The sequence below is a fragment of the Wyeomyia smithii genome, chromosome 2, assembly GCF_029784165.1.
Source record: "Wyeomyia smithii strain HCP4-BCI-WySm-NY-G18 chromosome 2, ASM2978416v1, whole genome shotgun sequence".
Taxonomy (NCBI): Eukaryota; Metazoa; Arthropoda; class Insecta; order Diptera; family Culicidae; genus Wyeomyia; species Wyeomyia smithii.
The window spans coordinates 28,772,284-28,791,164 of NC_073695.1; the positions used below are offsets into that span (position 1 = coordinate 28,772,284).

General features: G+C 35.4%; 1 protein-coding gene across 9 annotated transcripts in view; it reads right to left on the reverse strand.

Annotated features, from left to right (window-relative positions):
* LOC129722765 (supervillin) overlaps positions 1-18,881 on the reverse strand; it is a 433,084-nt gene that overhangs the window by 243,494 nt on the left and 170,709 nt on the right. Inside the window, exon 1 of one of the 9 annotated variants that reach the window (XM_055676488.1) lies at positions 12,521-12,602. The exons of the other annotated variants lie outside the window; for them this stretch is intronic. Coding sequence (XP_055532463.1) covers positions 12,521-12,590 — 70 coding nt within the window. The 5' untranslated portion in view covers positions 12,591-12,602. Of the gene's footprint in view, positions 1-12,520; positions 12,603-18,881 lie in introns of those variants that run through there. 9 annotated transcript variants of the gene reach the window in all.

Below are 18,881 nucleotides of genomic sequence, written 5' to 3' on the forward strand. Positions count from 1 at the left end.
GATGTCGGTTCCAATAATGAACGGAGAGAGCACGATCCAGCCATTTTTCGCCACATAGCGTGTCGGTTGTCGAGCTTTTGTTGTGCGAGAAACTAGGTTAAGGATGCCTTATTTTATTTCATCCCTGTAACATGCCGGATCACCATCACCACCACCCACATCTAACCGGCCCGGTCGACACCAACCAGCGTGACACAGTAACTTCTCATTTGCTTCGCTTTTTTCTGCACACCACAGAGTTAGAACCTTCCCTCAATGCTATGCAAGGTGAAAATGACAGTTGGTGGCAAAAAATATCATTTCATGTTCGGTTGTTGGCTTGTCTCTGGCCGAAGGGGAAGCCACTGTGGCACACAATAGAACACATCTCTTGGCAAGACATCGCCCGGCTAGGGATGGGATATCAGCAGCTCACTCAGCCGTGAATTTCGTTGTGTAGGCAGTTGATGACTCGTTTCGGCATCGAGTGTCCTTTACCTCTGTCGTCTCGAAATTAGGTCATGCTGAATTCTGAACATGTCATTTATTTCGCGATACTGATGCTGCCCCGCCTCTGCTCTAAGTGCAAAGGTCGAGAAATTCGCATTCAATTTTGGATGTGAAAGAGTTGAGTGAATATTACAATTTGCACCTTTTCACTAGTGGAGTTCTTTTCCACTAGAATTAGGTTATTTGAGTGCTTGCCAAGCAATAAGTGAAAATTATAATCAATGCTTCAATGTGACACTCTTTCCTATTTTCTAAATGGTTGAAGAAAGTATATCTAATTACGTCAGATTCTCTTTCGCACGACTTTTTACATGGTTCATCGTTTTTCTCTGTTGATTGGGTTTTTTTTTGCTTTTCGGGTGAACGTAGTCGAGAACATTGTACCCTTGCAAGAAAAAGGTACTAAAACTGTAATTTACTTTATTTTTTCTGATTGTTCCCATACAGACTTATTAGTTTTGTTAAGCAATTAATTTTATCTGTTGGAATAACAACAAAATTCTTTTTCTTCATTTTTAGTATCCTGCTTTATCTCGAATTTATCAATTTCAGTTATTTTTTGCTTGTTGATTACTTTTTGCTTGATTTCTCACACTGTAGGACTGTAACAATGTAAATAAAGGGCTCTATAATCACAAGGTTATAAAATCCACTTCAAAAGCGTAGGTTCGAATCTTGGCAGAATCTATCTTACTATCCTATATAACATTGCAATCTTTTTTTCAAACTTATCTATACTACCATTTGAAAAAAGCTGAAGTTTTTTTATGAATCGATACATTTGTATAATGAGAAATATAGAATAAAGTGATCAAAAGATGACTTTGAGAAAAGTGGCTACACTTTCATAAAAAAAATATTGACAAATTTGAATTTGAGATCCTACTCTAAATAAAAAGTATTTTAAAAACAAAAAGTGTTTTTAAAAAAATCGGTCATCTCGGATTTTTTTCAACTTTTTAGATAGACAATTAAGTTGCCTAAACTGCCTATAATCGCATATCAGTCCCATCTAGAAAATCATCGAGTTGAGAAAACAGCGCTTGAAGATATTTTTCTTGTTTTGGGTTTGTCAGCTTATTCCTATTTCTTACGACATAATGTAATGAAACAGACCTTCATCATAACTTCTTCATTAAAGAATTGCCTTTTTCGTGAAAATTAGAATCAAAAATAAGGAAGAGGCTGATATGCGATTATTTTGGCCATCGAGTAGCAAATAATCGCATACCAGTCTCACTTTCAACCGCTCGGTGTAGGAGTAGTCATATTTTTCTCAAGTATCTTGAATATGGGCATACGTTCATGGTCGCAGACAGATTCTAAATATGCTGCATGGAGAATAACGGAGACGTCCACCCATTACTTACTCCGACTTGAAGGTCGTCGTTGGAAAAGCAAAACATAAGGTTGAAGTCTTGGATATGCTACTGAATAATTTCCTTTCTTACGTCTTCAGTGTTTTCGAATTACGTGCAATACATATTATCCCGCATTAGCCCGTGCATTAAGCATATTGGAAAAGTAGTATTGAGAAAGGGAAGTTTCCAATTTCATTACAACAGTGACTTGACGGAGGACGACGGCGATGAAAAGACGTACAAGTTGTTTTTCGCAAAGCAACTAAAACCGATTTCTTCTAAGTTCTGACAATTTCAACTTAAATGATTATTTAAAGTGAGCAGATCATCCACAGGAAATTAACCCCTTACAAAAAGCAGCATTGCTCAAGGCTATGATTGACAAAATCAATAACCTTTCGGGAACGAACTTTCAGAAAAAGTCGCAGTTCCAGTGTCTACTTAAAATTAACTTTTGTGTGGAATTCATTTGGAACAACCTTGCATTTATTAAATATTTGATGAATTTTTATCAGTAAAAAGCCTGAAAAACAGCACAAAATATTTGTTATATGGTTTGAAGTAAAAAATATGACCATACTTAGGAGAAACATTTGGCGGGACTGATATGCGATTATTTTTAAGATGGGACAATTTGACCTCACATTTTTTCTGACTTTTTCAAACAAAACATACTTTTTTGTTTCCTCAATCGATAGTAAAGCAAGAAATAGATGGAATCTGATATTCAACTCAAAAACAATGAAAATCCATATGGGACTGGTTTGCGATTTTAGGCAATAAAGTTCTTTAAAACAAACCAAAGTGGGCATTCTTAAAAAAAAGGTTTTTCTACTGAAGACCCTCCTGAAAGTATGGTAATGACAAGAAGAGGAGCTCGCAACCTCAAGGTTACAGAGTCCGCTCTGACAAGCTAATGATCGTGTTCGAATCTTAGTAGAATCAGACTGTTCGGTGTCAGAGGTACTTCTACGAATGGGTTTTTTTCTCAGGCTCCCCACATCTCCCTACTTGACCCTTCCCTAAAGCCAAATTTCAGTAAAAAAAACTCGAGTAGAAATGAATGAATACCTCTCCAGACTTATACACAAGAACGGTATTGCAAAGTCAAGGGTTAGAGAAACGTTGTCAAGAGATGATTTTTAAAAAATTGTCTGAACTTTCATTTAAAAATATTGACATAATTAAATTTATGATCCTGCACAGAAAAAAAATCATTTTGAAAACAAAAAGTGATTTTAAAGAAACCTGTCATCTCAGATATTTATCAAAATAAGTTTTTTGATAAATATTTCAGCAGTCAAAAAACTTTCTGAACAAACCAAAGTGGACACTATTAAGGAAAAAGAAGTTTTTCCAACAAAAACTTATGCACGTTTGACACAATTTCAATTGGGTCCTAAACCTATACCAGTTTTTATATATCATTTAAAAAAGCCGCGTTTTATGAGCAAAACGTGGTTTTTAAAAAATGTTCATCGTATTCCTTCGATTTTTAAATGAAGAATAAAAAAACTGTTCGAAAGGTCTTAGTTGACGTTTCGCCCATGTACGGTATATGAGAGAACTGTCATTTAAGGCATTTCGAGCAGTTTTTTATTCTTCATTTAAAAATCGAAGGAAAACGATAAACATTTTTTAAAAATCGCGTTTTACTCAGAAAATTGCACTCTTTCAGCTGATATATAAAAATCAGAAAACCGTTTAAAATTTTAGGACCCAATTCAGTAAAATTTCTAAATTTTGATTTAAAATATTGAAAAAATAAAATTTGAGATTCTGCAATTTTTTTTCTTAAATAAAGAGAGGTATTGAAACACATCGGTTTTGTGATGTCAGATTTCTTTCAAAATAGTCATTTTTCAAGTGGACAATTTTGTTGCCTTAAACTTTTCTGAACAACCCAAATTGGGCACCAAAATGGTCATTTTGAGAAACCCTATACAAAATGTTCACCTGCCTGAAAAAACCCCGAGTAACCAGCAAACTAAAAACGAAACCTACAGACAATGTTCTCCTGCCACCCTGTGCAAAATTTCAGCTCAATCTGACCTAAAATGGGGTGGCGCAAAGCGATTGAATTTTGGCCTTCGAAGATCCAAATATTTACCCAACCCCACTCCGGGTGAATGAAGTTTCAGTTTTCGAAAAAAAATTTGGTGCGGATTCCGGAATTTACGCGTTTTTTTCACACGGATTCCTGAGTTTACGCTGTTATTTTACCCGGATTCCGGAATTTACGCGGTTTTTTTACGCGGATTCCGGAGTTTACGCGGTTTTTTTCCCGGATTTCGGTTCCCCTTCACTCGGAATGCAAAATTAACGATGGTTTTTTTTACGCGGATTCCGGAATTTACGCGGTTTTTTTTACGCGGATTCCGGAATTTACGCGGTTTTTTTTACGCGGATTCTGGAATTTACGCGTTTTTTTTTACGCGGCACGTATCCCCCGCGTAAAAAGCGACTTTAGTGTACTTGAAACGTGATTTTGGCGATATTTCGAATTTTTTAAGGCCAAACTTCAATCGTTTTGCGCCACCCCGTTTTAAGCCCGATCGAGCTAAAATTTAGCACAGGGTGTTTTTTCGAGCAGGAGAACATTTTGTGTAGGTTTTTTAAATTTTCTGATGCATATATTAAGATGGCTTGACAAAATAATTTTTTTTTATTCTTTTATCACCAATATTTAGTGGTTAATTTGTGAGTTCGAAATCCGATTTGTGGTTATTTGTGGTTAAGTGGTTTTCGAGAAATTTTCAAAAAACTGAGTCAAGCCATCTTGAAACATGATTATGCTTCAAATGAAACGGACAACGATGATATATACATCAATCGAAAGCTCTTAATTTGTGGTTCACGAAAATGTAATTTTAAGGTCATAATTATTGGTGTTTGTACGTAAATTTGTGTTTTATTGTTCACGCAGTTCTATCTTTTGTTTATTTGTTGTTGAGGCTGCTGGTCGCTAGTGGCGTTGGCTGTTTGCGGTGTTTGTCACTGCTATACTCAGAGCCGGATTTAAAGGGAGGGCCACACAACATTTTTGGGGCCCCCACAAATCGAGAAAAAGTTTTTTTCTCTATCAAAAATGAGATTCAAATTTCGATTTTCAGCAAGAAAATTTGAACAGACCTTTTCAAACTGGAACTTTCCTTCAGTGTTATTTTTTCGCGAGCGCCAATATCACAACTTCCTCCATAAGAGTTCACCTCGGATTCTCTTGGAATGACACATACTAATACACCATTTGAATCGAACCAGCGCGCATGGGAGGTAAAGCAGAGAAAGAAAATAACCCACAAGTTTTTTTTAATGCATTGCTGTTGCTTACTTGTCCGAATCACGGATACCAGATGTGCTTTGCAAAATGCAGATTTTCAGAGTCCGTGTGCAGATTTTACAGACCTGCAAAAGTAGGGCCGGTTTTATGGGGGGTCTCACATTTTGAGGCCACTACAAATCAAGAAAAAATAAACTTGTCACAATAAATAATGGATTTTGAAAGTCTGACCCCCAATTATCAAATCCGCTTTCTATAAGTAGTTTCAGAGTCTAGTGAATGTTTCCTCTGAATTACATTTGAAGAATTTGAATTTGAATAGCAAACTTGCGAAATACATGCTAAACGAAATTTGCATTCCGTATTAATTTGAGTTTCGAACGCAACTGGGGGAGCCGTCTTTTTTTCGAAAATGAAACTAAATAAAAATATATTGCGTATGAAAAAAGCAAGGCTGTCAAATTTGGCATTGTGAACTTGCGTTGATTGAGTGTTGATTATATAATTGATAATTTTTCAGCGAAGAGACCTTATAAAAAGATGTTCTGAAAATTGCTGACAAACTTCCATAAAGTTTTCAAAGATAAATAAAGTTTACTCTGGGGGCCCCACACAAGACGTACAAAAACGTAGATTTACGTGAATCATGAAACACAAATTTCTGTACAAACAATAGTAATTATGACCTTAAAATTGCATTTTCGTGAACCACAAATTAAGAGCTTTCGATTGATGTATATATCATCGTTGTCCGTTTCAATTGAAGCTTAATCATGTTTCAAGATGGCTTGACTCAGTTTTTTGAAAATTTCTCGGAAACCACTTAACCACAAATTACCACAAATTGGATTTCGAACTCACAAATTACCCACTAAATATTGGTGATAAAAGAATTTAAAAAAATATGTTGTAAAGCCATATTGATATATGCTTTTCTGATTACTTTTTTTCCACATAAGGGATTGGCACCCTAGTGGACACTCAATAGGAAAAAGTAAAGGCTTAGACACTTTTCTGAAAGTCATCCCTCGACAACTTTTCTTTATCTCTTGACGTTCAGATATTCTTTTATATATAAAAAAAACTTCAGCCCTTGTCAAATTTCAGTACACATAAATTTTCAGGAAAAAATACGCAATGCATTTTAGGATAGTAAGGCCTACATATTTACAATCATGATTGAATTCTGAGAGGGTGTTGCCTCAGTTAAGTTGGCGCGAAATCCTTTATAAAAGCAAGATAAAAATAAATCTTCTAATAATTTTGTTACGTAAGAGAGGAAATCAAATCATGAATTTTTAAATACGAAACATATTTTCTAATTGATATTGAAAATTTATATTTATTTTATTTTTCTAATGATTAAACAATGTTTCTATACTTTTTCTAGCATGATTCATTTTATTTTCTCGAGCAAGAAAAAACCGACATAAAATTTTCCTGATACAATACTTAAAAAGTACGAAATATCTCTCGCGCCAAAAGTACACATTTTTTTGTAAAAATAATTTCAAATTTTAGTTCAACGTCTAGAATTATACAAAAAACAAGTAAATACACACATTTTTTGCTAGTCGAGTCTGTCTGAGAAGGAGGTTGTTCGGTTTTTAATTCTCGAAAAAGCTTTACCTTCGAGACATCACAATAGTCTAGGCGCATGAAAGCAAACATTAGTTGACCTATTGGGACGGGGAGATGCTGTCAATTTTTTGCCACTGAATAGAGAATATCACAGTAGACAGTTGGCGTCTACTCATAAAATCTATGCCAGGCGTGCTCTCATATGATTGGTTTGTGATTGCTGGAAATTCGACATTTAAACTTTTCATCAATTTTCACTGCTGAACAATGAAGTAACTATGATTCCAGAAGCATCTGGAAAGAGGAACTAACTAGAATCAATAACGAAATCCGAACCGGTGGTTCAGAGGTGATCATCGTTTGGGTACTGAACCACACCGGGAGAGCCGAGTACAAAAAGCATATGAAGAAGCAAAAAAGCCATAACTCAAACGAAATCTCAATCACAAACGTGGACTTTAAGGAAGTTAGGGCATGGATCAGGAAATCTATTTTAAAAAATAGTAAAATTTCAAATGTCAATAACTACATGAGAACTCAGCGTCGCCAAATCGAAGATTTCTTCAGGATTATGAGTACTTTGGTGTACAAAACCAACTAAAAAGTAAGCGGATCTGCAAACAGGTTAGTAGTAGAATCAAGAGATGCAACCGAAAAGTCGACAACGGTTTTGTTCCGGCATCCCGACAAAGCTTTGTCGAACAGCCGATTCTGCGCCTTTTTGAAACATTCATTAATTCATTAATTTTTGTGTTAATATGAATGTATCTTCGAGTGCCAAAACATTGTAATTTTTTTATTTCTCCATGATACTAGCAAGCTAAAAAATCTATGGCACAGTCCAACTGCGATTATACCTTTTTTGGCAAATTAGTTGATTTTTTTTTTCGATTACCTGTAAAGGGCTCGATTAAAATATATGCTCTTTTTAGCTTATTGCACTTATCACGTATATACAAGTTCAAGCTTCTATATTACTAAAACTGCACAAATCACTTCTGAGTAGCTACAACGTTACGAGAATGTTCGATCTATCAGTCTGTTGGAGTCTTTTCCTCTGTCGTTGGTATTATACTTCTATTTTGAAAAACGAAAAAAACACAAAAACTGCAATATGCCATTTATTGTTTATGGGATCTCACTTTCATCATAAATTAATGCATTTTATCACCACTAAGTCTCAAGGCTCCGTTAGAACGCGTTTTATTTACGACATCCTGACGTTGTGCAGAATTTATCGCTGGGGAAAACAAGAAACGAGGACAATGACACGAATCTGCACACAACCTTGCAAACACCTCCACCAACGAGCGACGAGTGGAAAAATTGTAACGTTGCCTCCATTTATGGACTTCCTGATACATTTTGGCTTTAAAGTGTGGAAATTTTATTCCACTCGGAAGACCTTGACTCAAGCCTGGGACTGTGGTAGCATCGTTCGATCGTTGTTTGTCGGTTGTAATTCGATCGCAATCGAACCATAAAAACAGCCAAATAACAAGGTCGACGATGATTGAGTCAGTGAGTGACTTTCCAGTCGACCGCACACTAGAGATTCCGTCCACTGCCTAATAAGGACGATCTTGCACAGATAGGCACCAGACCTCAAACGTTTAAAGCTGAGTTGATGGTTGTCGTAACGACGCAGGTAGTGCATTCATTCATCCTTCCCTGCTGATGGTAAGCTACTGTGCAATTTTTGCAATTTGCGCTAGTCGGTGCAGTTGCAAAGCCGGTTAGGCTTATCGGATTTCGTTTCTGTTTTCTTTGGATTATTGGATTTGTGCGAAGCACAACATCAAATTGGTCAAGGACTAGCTCGGAACGAGGAACTGCAATAATTGGTGATTTTTGTTTAGCCTAGTCTATTACTATTTGGATTTTGGACAAGTTTAGAGTTTCCATATTATGATAGGAAGTAAAACTTTCTAAATGGCTGTCCTATCAATAGTGCAAGTTGTCAGCGCGACGACATTGACTAAACAACGCTCGAAGCAATTGATCGTCGTTCCGGGTCGAAAGTATGAACCTTCGAATCATAAATCAACAATCCCCATCGGCAGCACCCACGAACTAGCCACCATCACAAGTCATAGGGCCGCGAGCGAGATTGACGGGGCCACCCTCGGTTTCATTGGGCTTGGACAAAGCATGATTTATGACACGCGCAGTGTCCTCCATTGGAGCGATTTCTGCTTGACAGCATGTAGCAAAGCCTAGCCGATAGGAATTACAATTTTTTTCACACTTGATACAAGAACTCAAGCGCCACCATCAACGATAACAATGATGCTTCACGTAATGATCCATGTCGGTGTCAGGGTCACTACGAGATAGAGCCATTAACGTCAAGAGCGGTCCAAAATTGTTGTACCTGCTATCGCGCCCTCCTGAACGTTAATACCTAGCTGAAATATATGTTGTACAACTTTCCTGGACGTGTAATATACGATTGGATTCATGATAAAGTACACTGTCCACTTGACTTTCCTCGAATAGAGGTGTTCCAACATGAACCGCATCTAATTTTATTGGTCGACTACTGAACTGAACACAAATATAACTAATAATATTCTATTTTATTTTTATCCCATGAAGCAGCACCAGGAGGTGAAAAGTTGTCGCATTCTGTTATCGTTTGCAACAGGAATACAGTTTGGCGGGTTCGGACTATCGCCCCGACCCAGACGAACACAGAGTCACAGGATTGCACATTGTGTCACATTTCCAGCTGTAAGCAACCATTTTTTTGCCGTGGTCGCCATCGACCGAGTGACACATTTTGAGGTATCCTTTTGCTTGACAAGTTTTTCTCACTGAGTCAGCACTATTTACGGATCGGTTGTAGTTTAGTAACGTCACTGCGTGGGTTTTCCTGTGAGGCAACGAGAAAGTTGGACGTTTGTAACGAGTGGAATCTGTTCGCAATCATTGTGTGGCGGATAATTGGTTTCGTGTCAACCCAATTTACGCGAAAAGCTGTGCTAGAGAGCAACTTTAAAAGATGAAGTTTTCCAACACTTTGCAAAACATTGTGCTGGATGATGACTTGCAATATAAGATCATTGAAATACAGATTAAACAGAAGTTTTTATACCTTAGATTAGTTAGGGCCAATAGAATCATGATAATGAGCAAGGACAAAATATATACACACAAGGAACATAAAACAATCACAGTTGATGAGCTGATTGAAAACTATTAATAAATTTTAAAAAATTATCTCGAAACAATAGCATAAAATAAAATTATTAGGAAGACAAACCTACAAAACAAAAATGAAAAAAAGGAAAACAATCACGATAAAATAGAAAAAATTAATACGAATACAAACCAACCCAAAATGCAACCAACATTAAGATATATTATATAAAAAAATAAAACAAAAGGATGAAAAGAGAAACACTAAAAACGATAAAAACTCACGTAAAAAAAACAAAAATTCACATAGAAATAAACAGAACATCACCAAAACGAATAAACGTTATGAGCAGATGAACGAATTCGGCTAGAATTGTGTACAAAACAACTCTTATAAGCCATAAAAAAATAGTAAAAACAAGTCATTGAAAATTTATTTTATTTTTGTTTCAACAGTTGAAAAAAAATATAAAATGGCCTCATAATTATGATATTTCGTAACGCATATCACCCAAAATAGGTATTCCTGAAAATAGAATGATACGCAGTGGCTGAAAGTCGCCAAAATCGATCCACGCGCCATATTAAAATCCAAGATGGTGGTTTCTGGCAAACAGCCAACAATCTGAAAGGAAAAGGCCGTTGTGTTTTTGAACCAGCAATACTAATCTGAAATCGAAAATAAACTCCCAAAGCTATTGTGGAATCCAAGATGGCGACTGCCGGGTTTTTGGAAACTTCCCAAAATGGTCAAATACATTCAATATTGATAGGCCAAGATAATGGCCAAATGCCATCCGGTAAGGATATATTTGAAACCAGGATAATACTCAGATGCCGAAAGTCAAATATACTACAGAATGTGTATTCCTGAAATCCGGTCGGAAATAGACCCCAAACACCATTTTGACACTATGAGAAATGATTCTACATTTTGAAATCTCTTACTCCGAGCAACGCCGGATACGTTTAACTAGTTTTAAAATAATTTAAAAAACAAGCTGCACCTACATGAACATGAACATTAGTGAAATCTTTAGACACCACTATTAGCAATCCTAGTTGAAAACTTGCCCGGTCAATAACATTGACTCGCTGAGGCACAAAAGTCAATTTATAATCAAGTAGTACCCCAAGGTCATTAATTTCATTGACGTGTCAGAGGCTAGAGGTTGTACGTCCGATTGTATAAGTAGCTTACTACATCGATAAAATGAAATCACGGCACATTTCATTAGGTTTTTTTTGACACTAATTCTCAAAAATATCCAACAGTTTCAGTAGCTTTTGGCGGTCGGAAAATTTGTCCAATAAAATTTTCAGATCAACAGTACAGAACAGTCTCCCTCTTCCAAGACAGGCTGCGACATCATTTATAAACAAAACGAAAAGGAGCGGTTCTAGATTACTTCCTTGGGGAACGCCGAGAGCGTTTGTAAATCCTCGGGATGTATAGGATCCAAGTTTGAAACTTAGACTTCTATAACTTAGGTACTAAAAGCAAAGCAAAGCCTTGGTGCCACATTCCGATTCGGAACTTGACCTTCTGTTTACTATACACAGACTTCGCAGCCAACCGTTAAGTGTACAGGACAATTGCGGGGCTAGCGCTACGATCCTACTGACACTAACAGTCTCTCCCGAGTCGAGACTCGAACCTACGACGACCGGCTTGTTAGGCCAGCATCGTACCTCGAGACCAGATGGGGAGGTACTATTGCAACCATTCAACCAGGTCTTCGGAAAAACCCATTCTAGTGAGTTGGTGGAGTAATATTCTATGATCAAATATATTAAATGCAGCTTTCATGTCTATGTATACAGCATCCACCTACTTTCCGTTTTCAACATAAGCGATACAGTCCGAAGTGGAACAAAGCAAATGAGTTGTCACAGAAGGACCAGGATAAAACCCTTGTTAATCTGTAGAGCTGATGCTTTTTGTGTGATCCAGCAAATAATTTCGAGCAGACGCACATAGGAGTATTTGAACCAAAAAGCTGACCAAAAGTCCAATTCGCTCTATTTTGGTAGTAATTAGATCTATTTACATCAACAACGTGTTGCTTTCATATAACCAACCAATAAAACTAGAAAAAGTACAAAACAATGTGACATCCATTAAGTACGTCACGCAAATTTTGATCAAAATTCATTTTCACGTTTTGTCACACATTAATGACCCCTACCAGGAGAAGTACGACACGTCATGACACACCTCCAATATAAAATCCAATGATATGACAATTACTTTAAATTCGCTTACTGCATTTTTTAGTGTCAACAATTTTCATATAAATCTTCATTTACCAAAATGTTAATAAAATAAAAAAGAGGAACCAGGAGGAAGATTTTTCTTTCCGTATATATTAAGTAGGCTTTGACCTTTCTGTTAATAAATAAAGTTTTGACGGGACTTGCCCGGAAGGTTATTTAATCATAAAATTATTTTACAATATTATGAATTATTCGCGGTTGGCTTTCACTATCACTTTTTTCGTAAACAATCTGGGACTATTTTATGCACTTAACGTTTTAAATATTGCAAAACATTCTCCTTATGTTGTACATTATGTCTCGTGAGAGAAAAAAAAAACTATTTGATAAAATTTTTCGATTTTACATGCCACCCGTACAATAGCACGTATTTTTCAATCTGATCAATTACCTGTGGAATAACTCTGGAATATAACCGTTTGGTGTATGTGATTAGGCATCGATGGGTTCTGGGATAGCATGAGGGTATGTTTCAACTGAAATCAATACAAAATAATGGAAATCATGTATTTTGTATGTCGGACTTTTGGCCAGCTTTTTTAATCAAATACTCCTATGTGAGACGCTTAGTGATATTATAACACGATAGTTACGAACATTTTTTCTATTTCCTTTTCTATATGTCGAAGAAATCCGCGAGTTTTTTTGTAAAGACCAATTTAATATTTTTGCTTAATAGAGATCGGCAAGCTCGATCATGCATTATTTGAATTGAATTTGAATACGTTAGCAGAGACACCATCAGGTCCTGGAGCATTAGAGGTTTTCAACCGTTTCGCCGCCTTTCGTATCGAATCCTCGGTTAACTCAGGGCCGTCAACCGAAATCATTTTTATTAAGATATCAGAAGCGTTGAGTTAAGGTAAGCGGGGTAAGACCGCCCTCTAAAGCAATTCTGTTTATAGAAAAAAATTGCGGCTGCAATTTTATTTTTTCTTTGCTAAGAGGCTCTTCTATTCAATACCCGCATCTTTCGTGGATATCCTTATTCTTGCTTAGAGTAAAATATTGTGGCCCAGAAACTAAACCGTTTTTTGATGTTATGACGTACAGAAATGTGTAAACAAAAGGAGGCAGCCAGTAGTATTCGAAACATTTCAATCGATTCAAAATGACCGTTAACATTTGGTAAGCTTATAATTTCTGGAACAGACTATATCAAGGCAGAAAAGGGTACAAATTGTAATGTAATTAAATTGTAACGTGTCTATTAAGGAAATTTTTCAATTATTATATAACTTGGTGGAGAAACTACAGTGGAACGGCCTTACACCGTTTACCCCTACAGCCAGAGGCGACGCGTGACCAAGTGGGCTACCTGTTCAATCAACATTTGCAACACTGAAACAACAGTATCGTGATAACAGTTTCGAAAACTTTTATCTCTCTACTAGGGTTTGCAATATTCCCGGGAAACGGGAATGAAAAATCTTATTTCCCGGGAATTCCCGGGAACCGGGAACGGAAGAATTTTTAGCAAAAAACAATTTTAACAAATTTTAAACGAAGTTTATTAGTAAAAGGTAACAAAAACTTGATTACAATTTCATACAATTCGCATGAAAAACAAAAAAAAAGAAACAAATGAAAAACAAAACATATTCAAGTTAACGATGAAAATTCGTGATCGATTTTTGTAGCATATATTTGCCGAAGAGGAGGATTAACCCGTAAAGACCCGGGACGGAACTTTTTTTTAGAAAATGGTCGTTCTCAGCGATGCTGCGGCCGATTTGAGTAAACTCGGAATATTATTCAAGGGGAATAGTTGCTCTAAGTTTTAGTAAGGGTGCCACCCCTCTGAACCCCTCCCAGTTTATGTGAGACCCAAATATGTCTGTGCCTTTTTTTATTTTTTCCTACTGATTGAACAAACGCATGGATTTATCATACGTATCAAATGTCCTTTGCATCAAATCATGTCGAGTAGATGAAATACGATTAACAAAAGTAAATTTTGAAGTTACCAAATTATTTCAGTGCAAAATCACATAACTACGTATTTTCATAGAAAGTCAAAAAAGATGTTCTACTGAGGGAGATTGTAGCTGTGTCCTTCAAGTTTTCTACTCTACATTTTTAGAATTAGGTCTTCTAAGTCCAAATATGTTAAAAGATTCATTCTAGCATATACAGATTTTGAGAAAAACAAGTTTGAATTCACTAAAGTACGAATTTTCATGGAAATTCGATTTTCTCAGTCTCTCACAGTAGGTTTCTATTTTGTTTTTCCATTTTTCAACTTTGCATTTTTAGAAAAAGGTCTCCTGAATTCAAATATGGCGAAAGATTTATTCTAGCATGAACAGATTTTGAGAAAAACAAGTTTGAATTCACTAAAGTACGAATTTTCATGGAAATTCGATTTTCTCAGTCTCTCACAGTAGGTTTCTATTTTGTTTTTCCATTTTTCAACTTTACATTTTTAGAAAAAGGTCTTCTGAATTCAAATATGGCGAAAGATTTATTCTAGCATGAACAGATTTTGAGAAAAACAAGTTTGAATTCACTAAAGTACGGATTTTCATGGAAATTCGATTTTCTCAGTCTCTCACAGTAGGTTTCTATTTTGTTTTTCCATTTTTCAACTTTACATTTTTAGAAAAAGGTCTCCTGAATTCAAATATGGCGAAAGATTTATTCTAGCATGAACAGATTTTGAGAAAAACAAGTTTGAATTCACTAAAGTACGAATTTTCATGGAAATTCGATTTTCTCAGTCTCTCACAGTAGGTTTCTATTTTGTTTTTCCATTTTTCAACTTTACATTTTTAGAAAAAGGTCTCCTGAATTCAAATATGGCGAAAGATTTATTCTAGCATGAACAGATTTTGAGAAAAACGAGTTTGAACTCACTAAGGTACACTAAGGTACACACTAACACAAACGTTTTGCGGTGCCAGTGCTCACATCGATTTTTTTTATCTTCGTTGGTTTGGTTAGTTATTCGTAGTTCCGACCGTAGTCTCCGTATAAATTGTCCAAGAAAACAAAAAAAAAACTCTATCGTCCGCTTTATTTACTCTAAAGACTAATCACAAGCCACGTGACTCTTTTTTTTGTTTTAAAACTTGAAAGGCTTTAATTTTTTTTTTCAGTTCGTATATTTCTAAACCAACCCGAGATTCCGTATGGTTTATAAATATACGAATTCTGCTCTATGCTATGAACCAAAACTTTGATACCGAGTTGCTGGTATCTAGTTAGATACAGATATAATTACTTGTCTAAGACGTACATACTTTGATAGTTTTAACCATATTTCACTCAAAATCTGTTCATGCTAGAATAAATCTTTCGCCATATTTGAATTCAGGAGACCTTTTTCTAGAAATGCAAAGTTGAAAAATGGAAAAACAAAATAGAAACCTACTGTGAGAGACTGAGAAAATCGAATTTCCATGAAAATTCGTACTTTAGTGAATTCAAACTTGTTTTACTCAAAATCTGTTCATGCTAGAATAAATCTTTCGCCATATTTGAATTCAGGAGACCTTTTTCTAAAAATGTAAAGTTGAAAAATGGAAAAACAAAATAGAAACCTACTGTGAGAGACTGAGAAAATCGAATTTCCATGAAAATTCGTACTTTAGTGAATTCAAACTTGTTTTTCTCAAAATCTGTTCATGCTACAATAAATCTTTCGCCATATTTGAATTCAGGAGACCTTTTTCTAAAAGTGTCAAGTTGAAAAATGGAAAAACAAAATAGAAACCTACTGTGAGAGACTGAGAAAATCGAATTTCCATGAAAATTCGTACTTTAGTGAATTCAAACTTGTTTTTCTCAAAATCTGTTCATGCTAGAATAAATCTTTCGCCATATTTGAATTCAGGAGACCTTTTTCTAAAAATGTAAAGTTGAAAAATGGAAAAACAAAATAGAAACCTACTGTGAGAGACTGAGAAAATCGAATTTCCATGAAAATTCGTACTTTAGTGAATTCAAACTTGTTTTTCTCGAAATCTGTTCATGCTAGAATAAATCTTTCGCCATATTTGAATTCAGGAGACCTTTTTCTAAAAATGTAAAGTTGAAAAATGGAAAAACAAAATAGAAACCTACTGTGAGAGACTGAGAAAATCGAATTTCCATGAAAATTCGTACTTTAGTGAATTCAAACTTGTTTTTCTCAAAATCTGTTCATGCTAGAATAAATCTTTCGCCATATTTGAATTCAGGAGACCTTTTTCTAGAAATGCAAAGTTGAAAAATGGAAAAACAAGATAGAAACCTACTGTGAGAGACTGAGAAAATCGAATTTCCATGAAAATTCGTACTTTAGTGAATTCAAACTTGTTTTTCTCAAAATCTGTTCATGCTAGAATAAATCTTTCGCCATATTTGAATTCAGGAGACCTTTTTCTAAAAATGTAAAGTTGAAAAATGGAAAAACAAAATAGAAACCTACTGTGAGAGACTGAGAAAATCGAATTTCCATGAAAATTCGTACTTTAGTGAATTCAAACTTGTTTTTCTCAAAATCTGTTCATGCTAGAATAAATCTTTCGCCATATTTGAATTCAGGAGACCTTTTTCTAAAAATGTAAAGTTGAAAAATGGAAAAACAAAATAGAAACCTACTGTGAGAGACTGAGAAAATCGAATTTCCATGAAAATTCGTACTTTAGTGAATTCAAACTTGTTTTTCTCAAAATCTGTTCATGCTAGAATAAATCTTTCGCCATATTTGAATTCAGAAGACCTTTTTCTAAAAATGTAAAGTTGAAAAATGGAAAAACAAAATAGAAACCTACTGTTAGAGACTGAGAAAATCGAATTTCCATGAAAATTCGTACTTTAGTGAATTCAAACTTGTTTTTCTCAAAATCTGTTCATGCTAGAATAAATCTTTCGCCATATTTGAATTCAGGAGACCTTTTTCTAAAAATGCAAAGTTGAAAAATGGAAAAACAAAATAGAAACCTACTGTGAGAGACTGAGAAAATCGAATTTCCATGAAAATTCGTACTTTAGTGAATTCAAACTTGTTTTTCTCAAAATCTGTATATGCTAGAATGAATCTTTCAACATATTTGGACTTAGAAGACCTAATTCTAAAAATGTAGAGTAGAAAACTTGAAGGACACAGCTACAATCTCCCTCAGTAGAACATCTTTTTTGACTTTCTATGAAAATACGTAGTTATGTGATTTTGCACTGAAATAATTTGGTAACTTCAAAATTAACTTTTGTTAATCGTATTTCATCTACTCGACATGATTTGATGCAAAGGACATTTGAAACGTATGATAAATCCATGCGTTTGTTCAATCAGTAGGAAAAAACAAAAAAAGGCACAGACATATTTGGGTCTCACATAAACTGGGAGGGGTTCAGAGGGGTGGCACCCTTACTAAAACTTAGAGCAACTATTCCCCTTGAATAATATTCCGAGTTTACTCAAATCGGCCGCAGCATCGCTGAGAACGACCATTTTCTAAAAAAAAGTTCCGTCCCGGGTCTTTACGGGTTAAAGGTCCTTATGTCGTCAAACAATCGCTTCAGATCCGCTACAAATTTCCGTTAAGCTCAAAAATGTTATTTTCTTTTGTAAGACTTTGCTCAAGTCCGTTGAATTACCGCTAATGTTCGATTTCTAGAACACTTTTAAATCACCGATTCCAGCTCTTGCTACCTTTAATTGAGAACTGGTATACGAGGCTTTCAGTTTGTTGAAGAGAAAACTGAGCGTTAGGCAGGCATTGCATTGGACGAGGCAAATATTTGCTATATTTGGTACGGATTTTTTGGGCAAAATATGTTGTACACTACAGTAAATATTTACTATTCAGGTACTTGAGCGGTAGCAAACCTATTCGCTATTTTTTTTATTAAATATATTTGCTATAACATTACACGGTGCGATTTTTTTTAAATAAACTTCGTCACAAATCTAGTTTTCATTGACAGAACAACATTTCAAACCCTCTTGTAGTTTATGTCACCATTGATAAAGGCGTAGGACTCCGAGGAAGAATTTTGGTTGATTAAATACGTTTTTATGTTATTTCGCCATTCGGTGGTTTTCTGTGACCGAGACAAACCGGAAAAAACGATAAAATATTAAATATTCAGTTCAATACGACTTAAAACAAGTCAGCCTTAAAAAAATTGAATATCTACTAATTAACATGTAAAGATGATTTTTACGTTGAAATACCATATTGACCTTGAGTTTTATTAAATGATTTATTTCAGGTCGCACCAGTTTGACTAATTATATTTTATTGCACAATTGCATAAGAAACTATAGTAAATCATACAAAAATTCTCGCAGAACTCGGGAATCCCGGGATCCCGGGAATCAACATTTCTGTTCCCGGGATCCGGGAATCCCGGGAAAAGCTATTTCCCGGGAAATCGTTCCCGGGATTGCAAACCCTACTCTCTACATTTATCTAAACGGTAGTCATTATTGCGTGTGGGTTGCGTTGCGAGTGAGTTGTATGGCGTAGTCTGAAGTGTAGCCCATCAGGTTACATTCTTCACGGTGCAAAAAATTACCACTATGTAGAAAATAAAATAAGGATGTTCGAGATAACATTGAAATTATTAATAAATTACTCCGATGATTTTTCATCCGCTCTGCAAATGTGAAAAAATCACTTTTTTTCTGAGATTGTTTCCCTGTCCTATGAACAGGTTGAACAGGTGGACGAGACGCCTCTGCCTACAGCTTCATCAGCAGTAGCAGCAGTTGTACTGAAAACAATAGAAAAATGATCAGCAAACAGTTCTCATTTAAAATG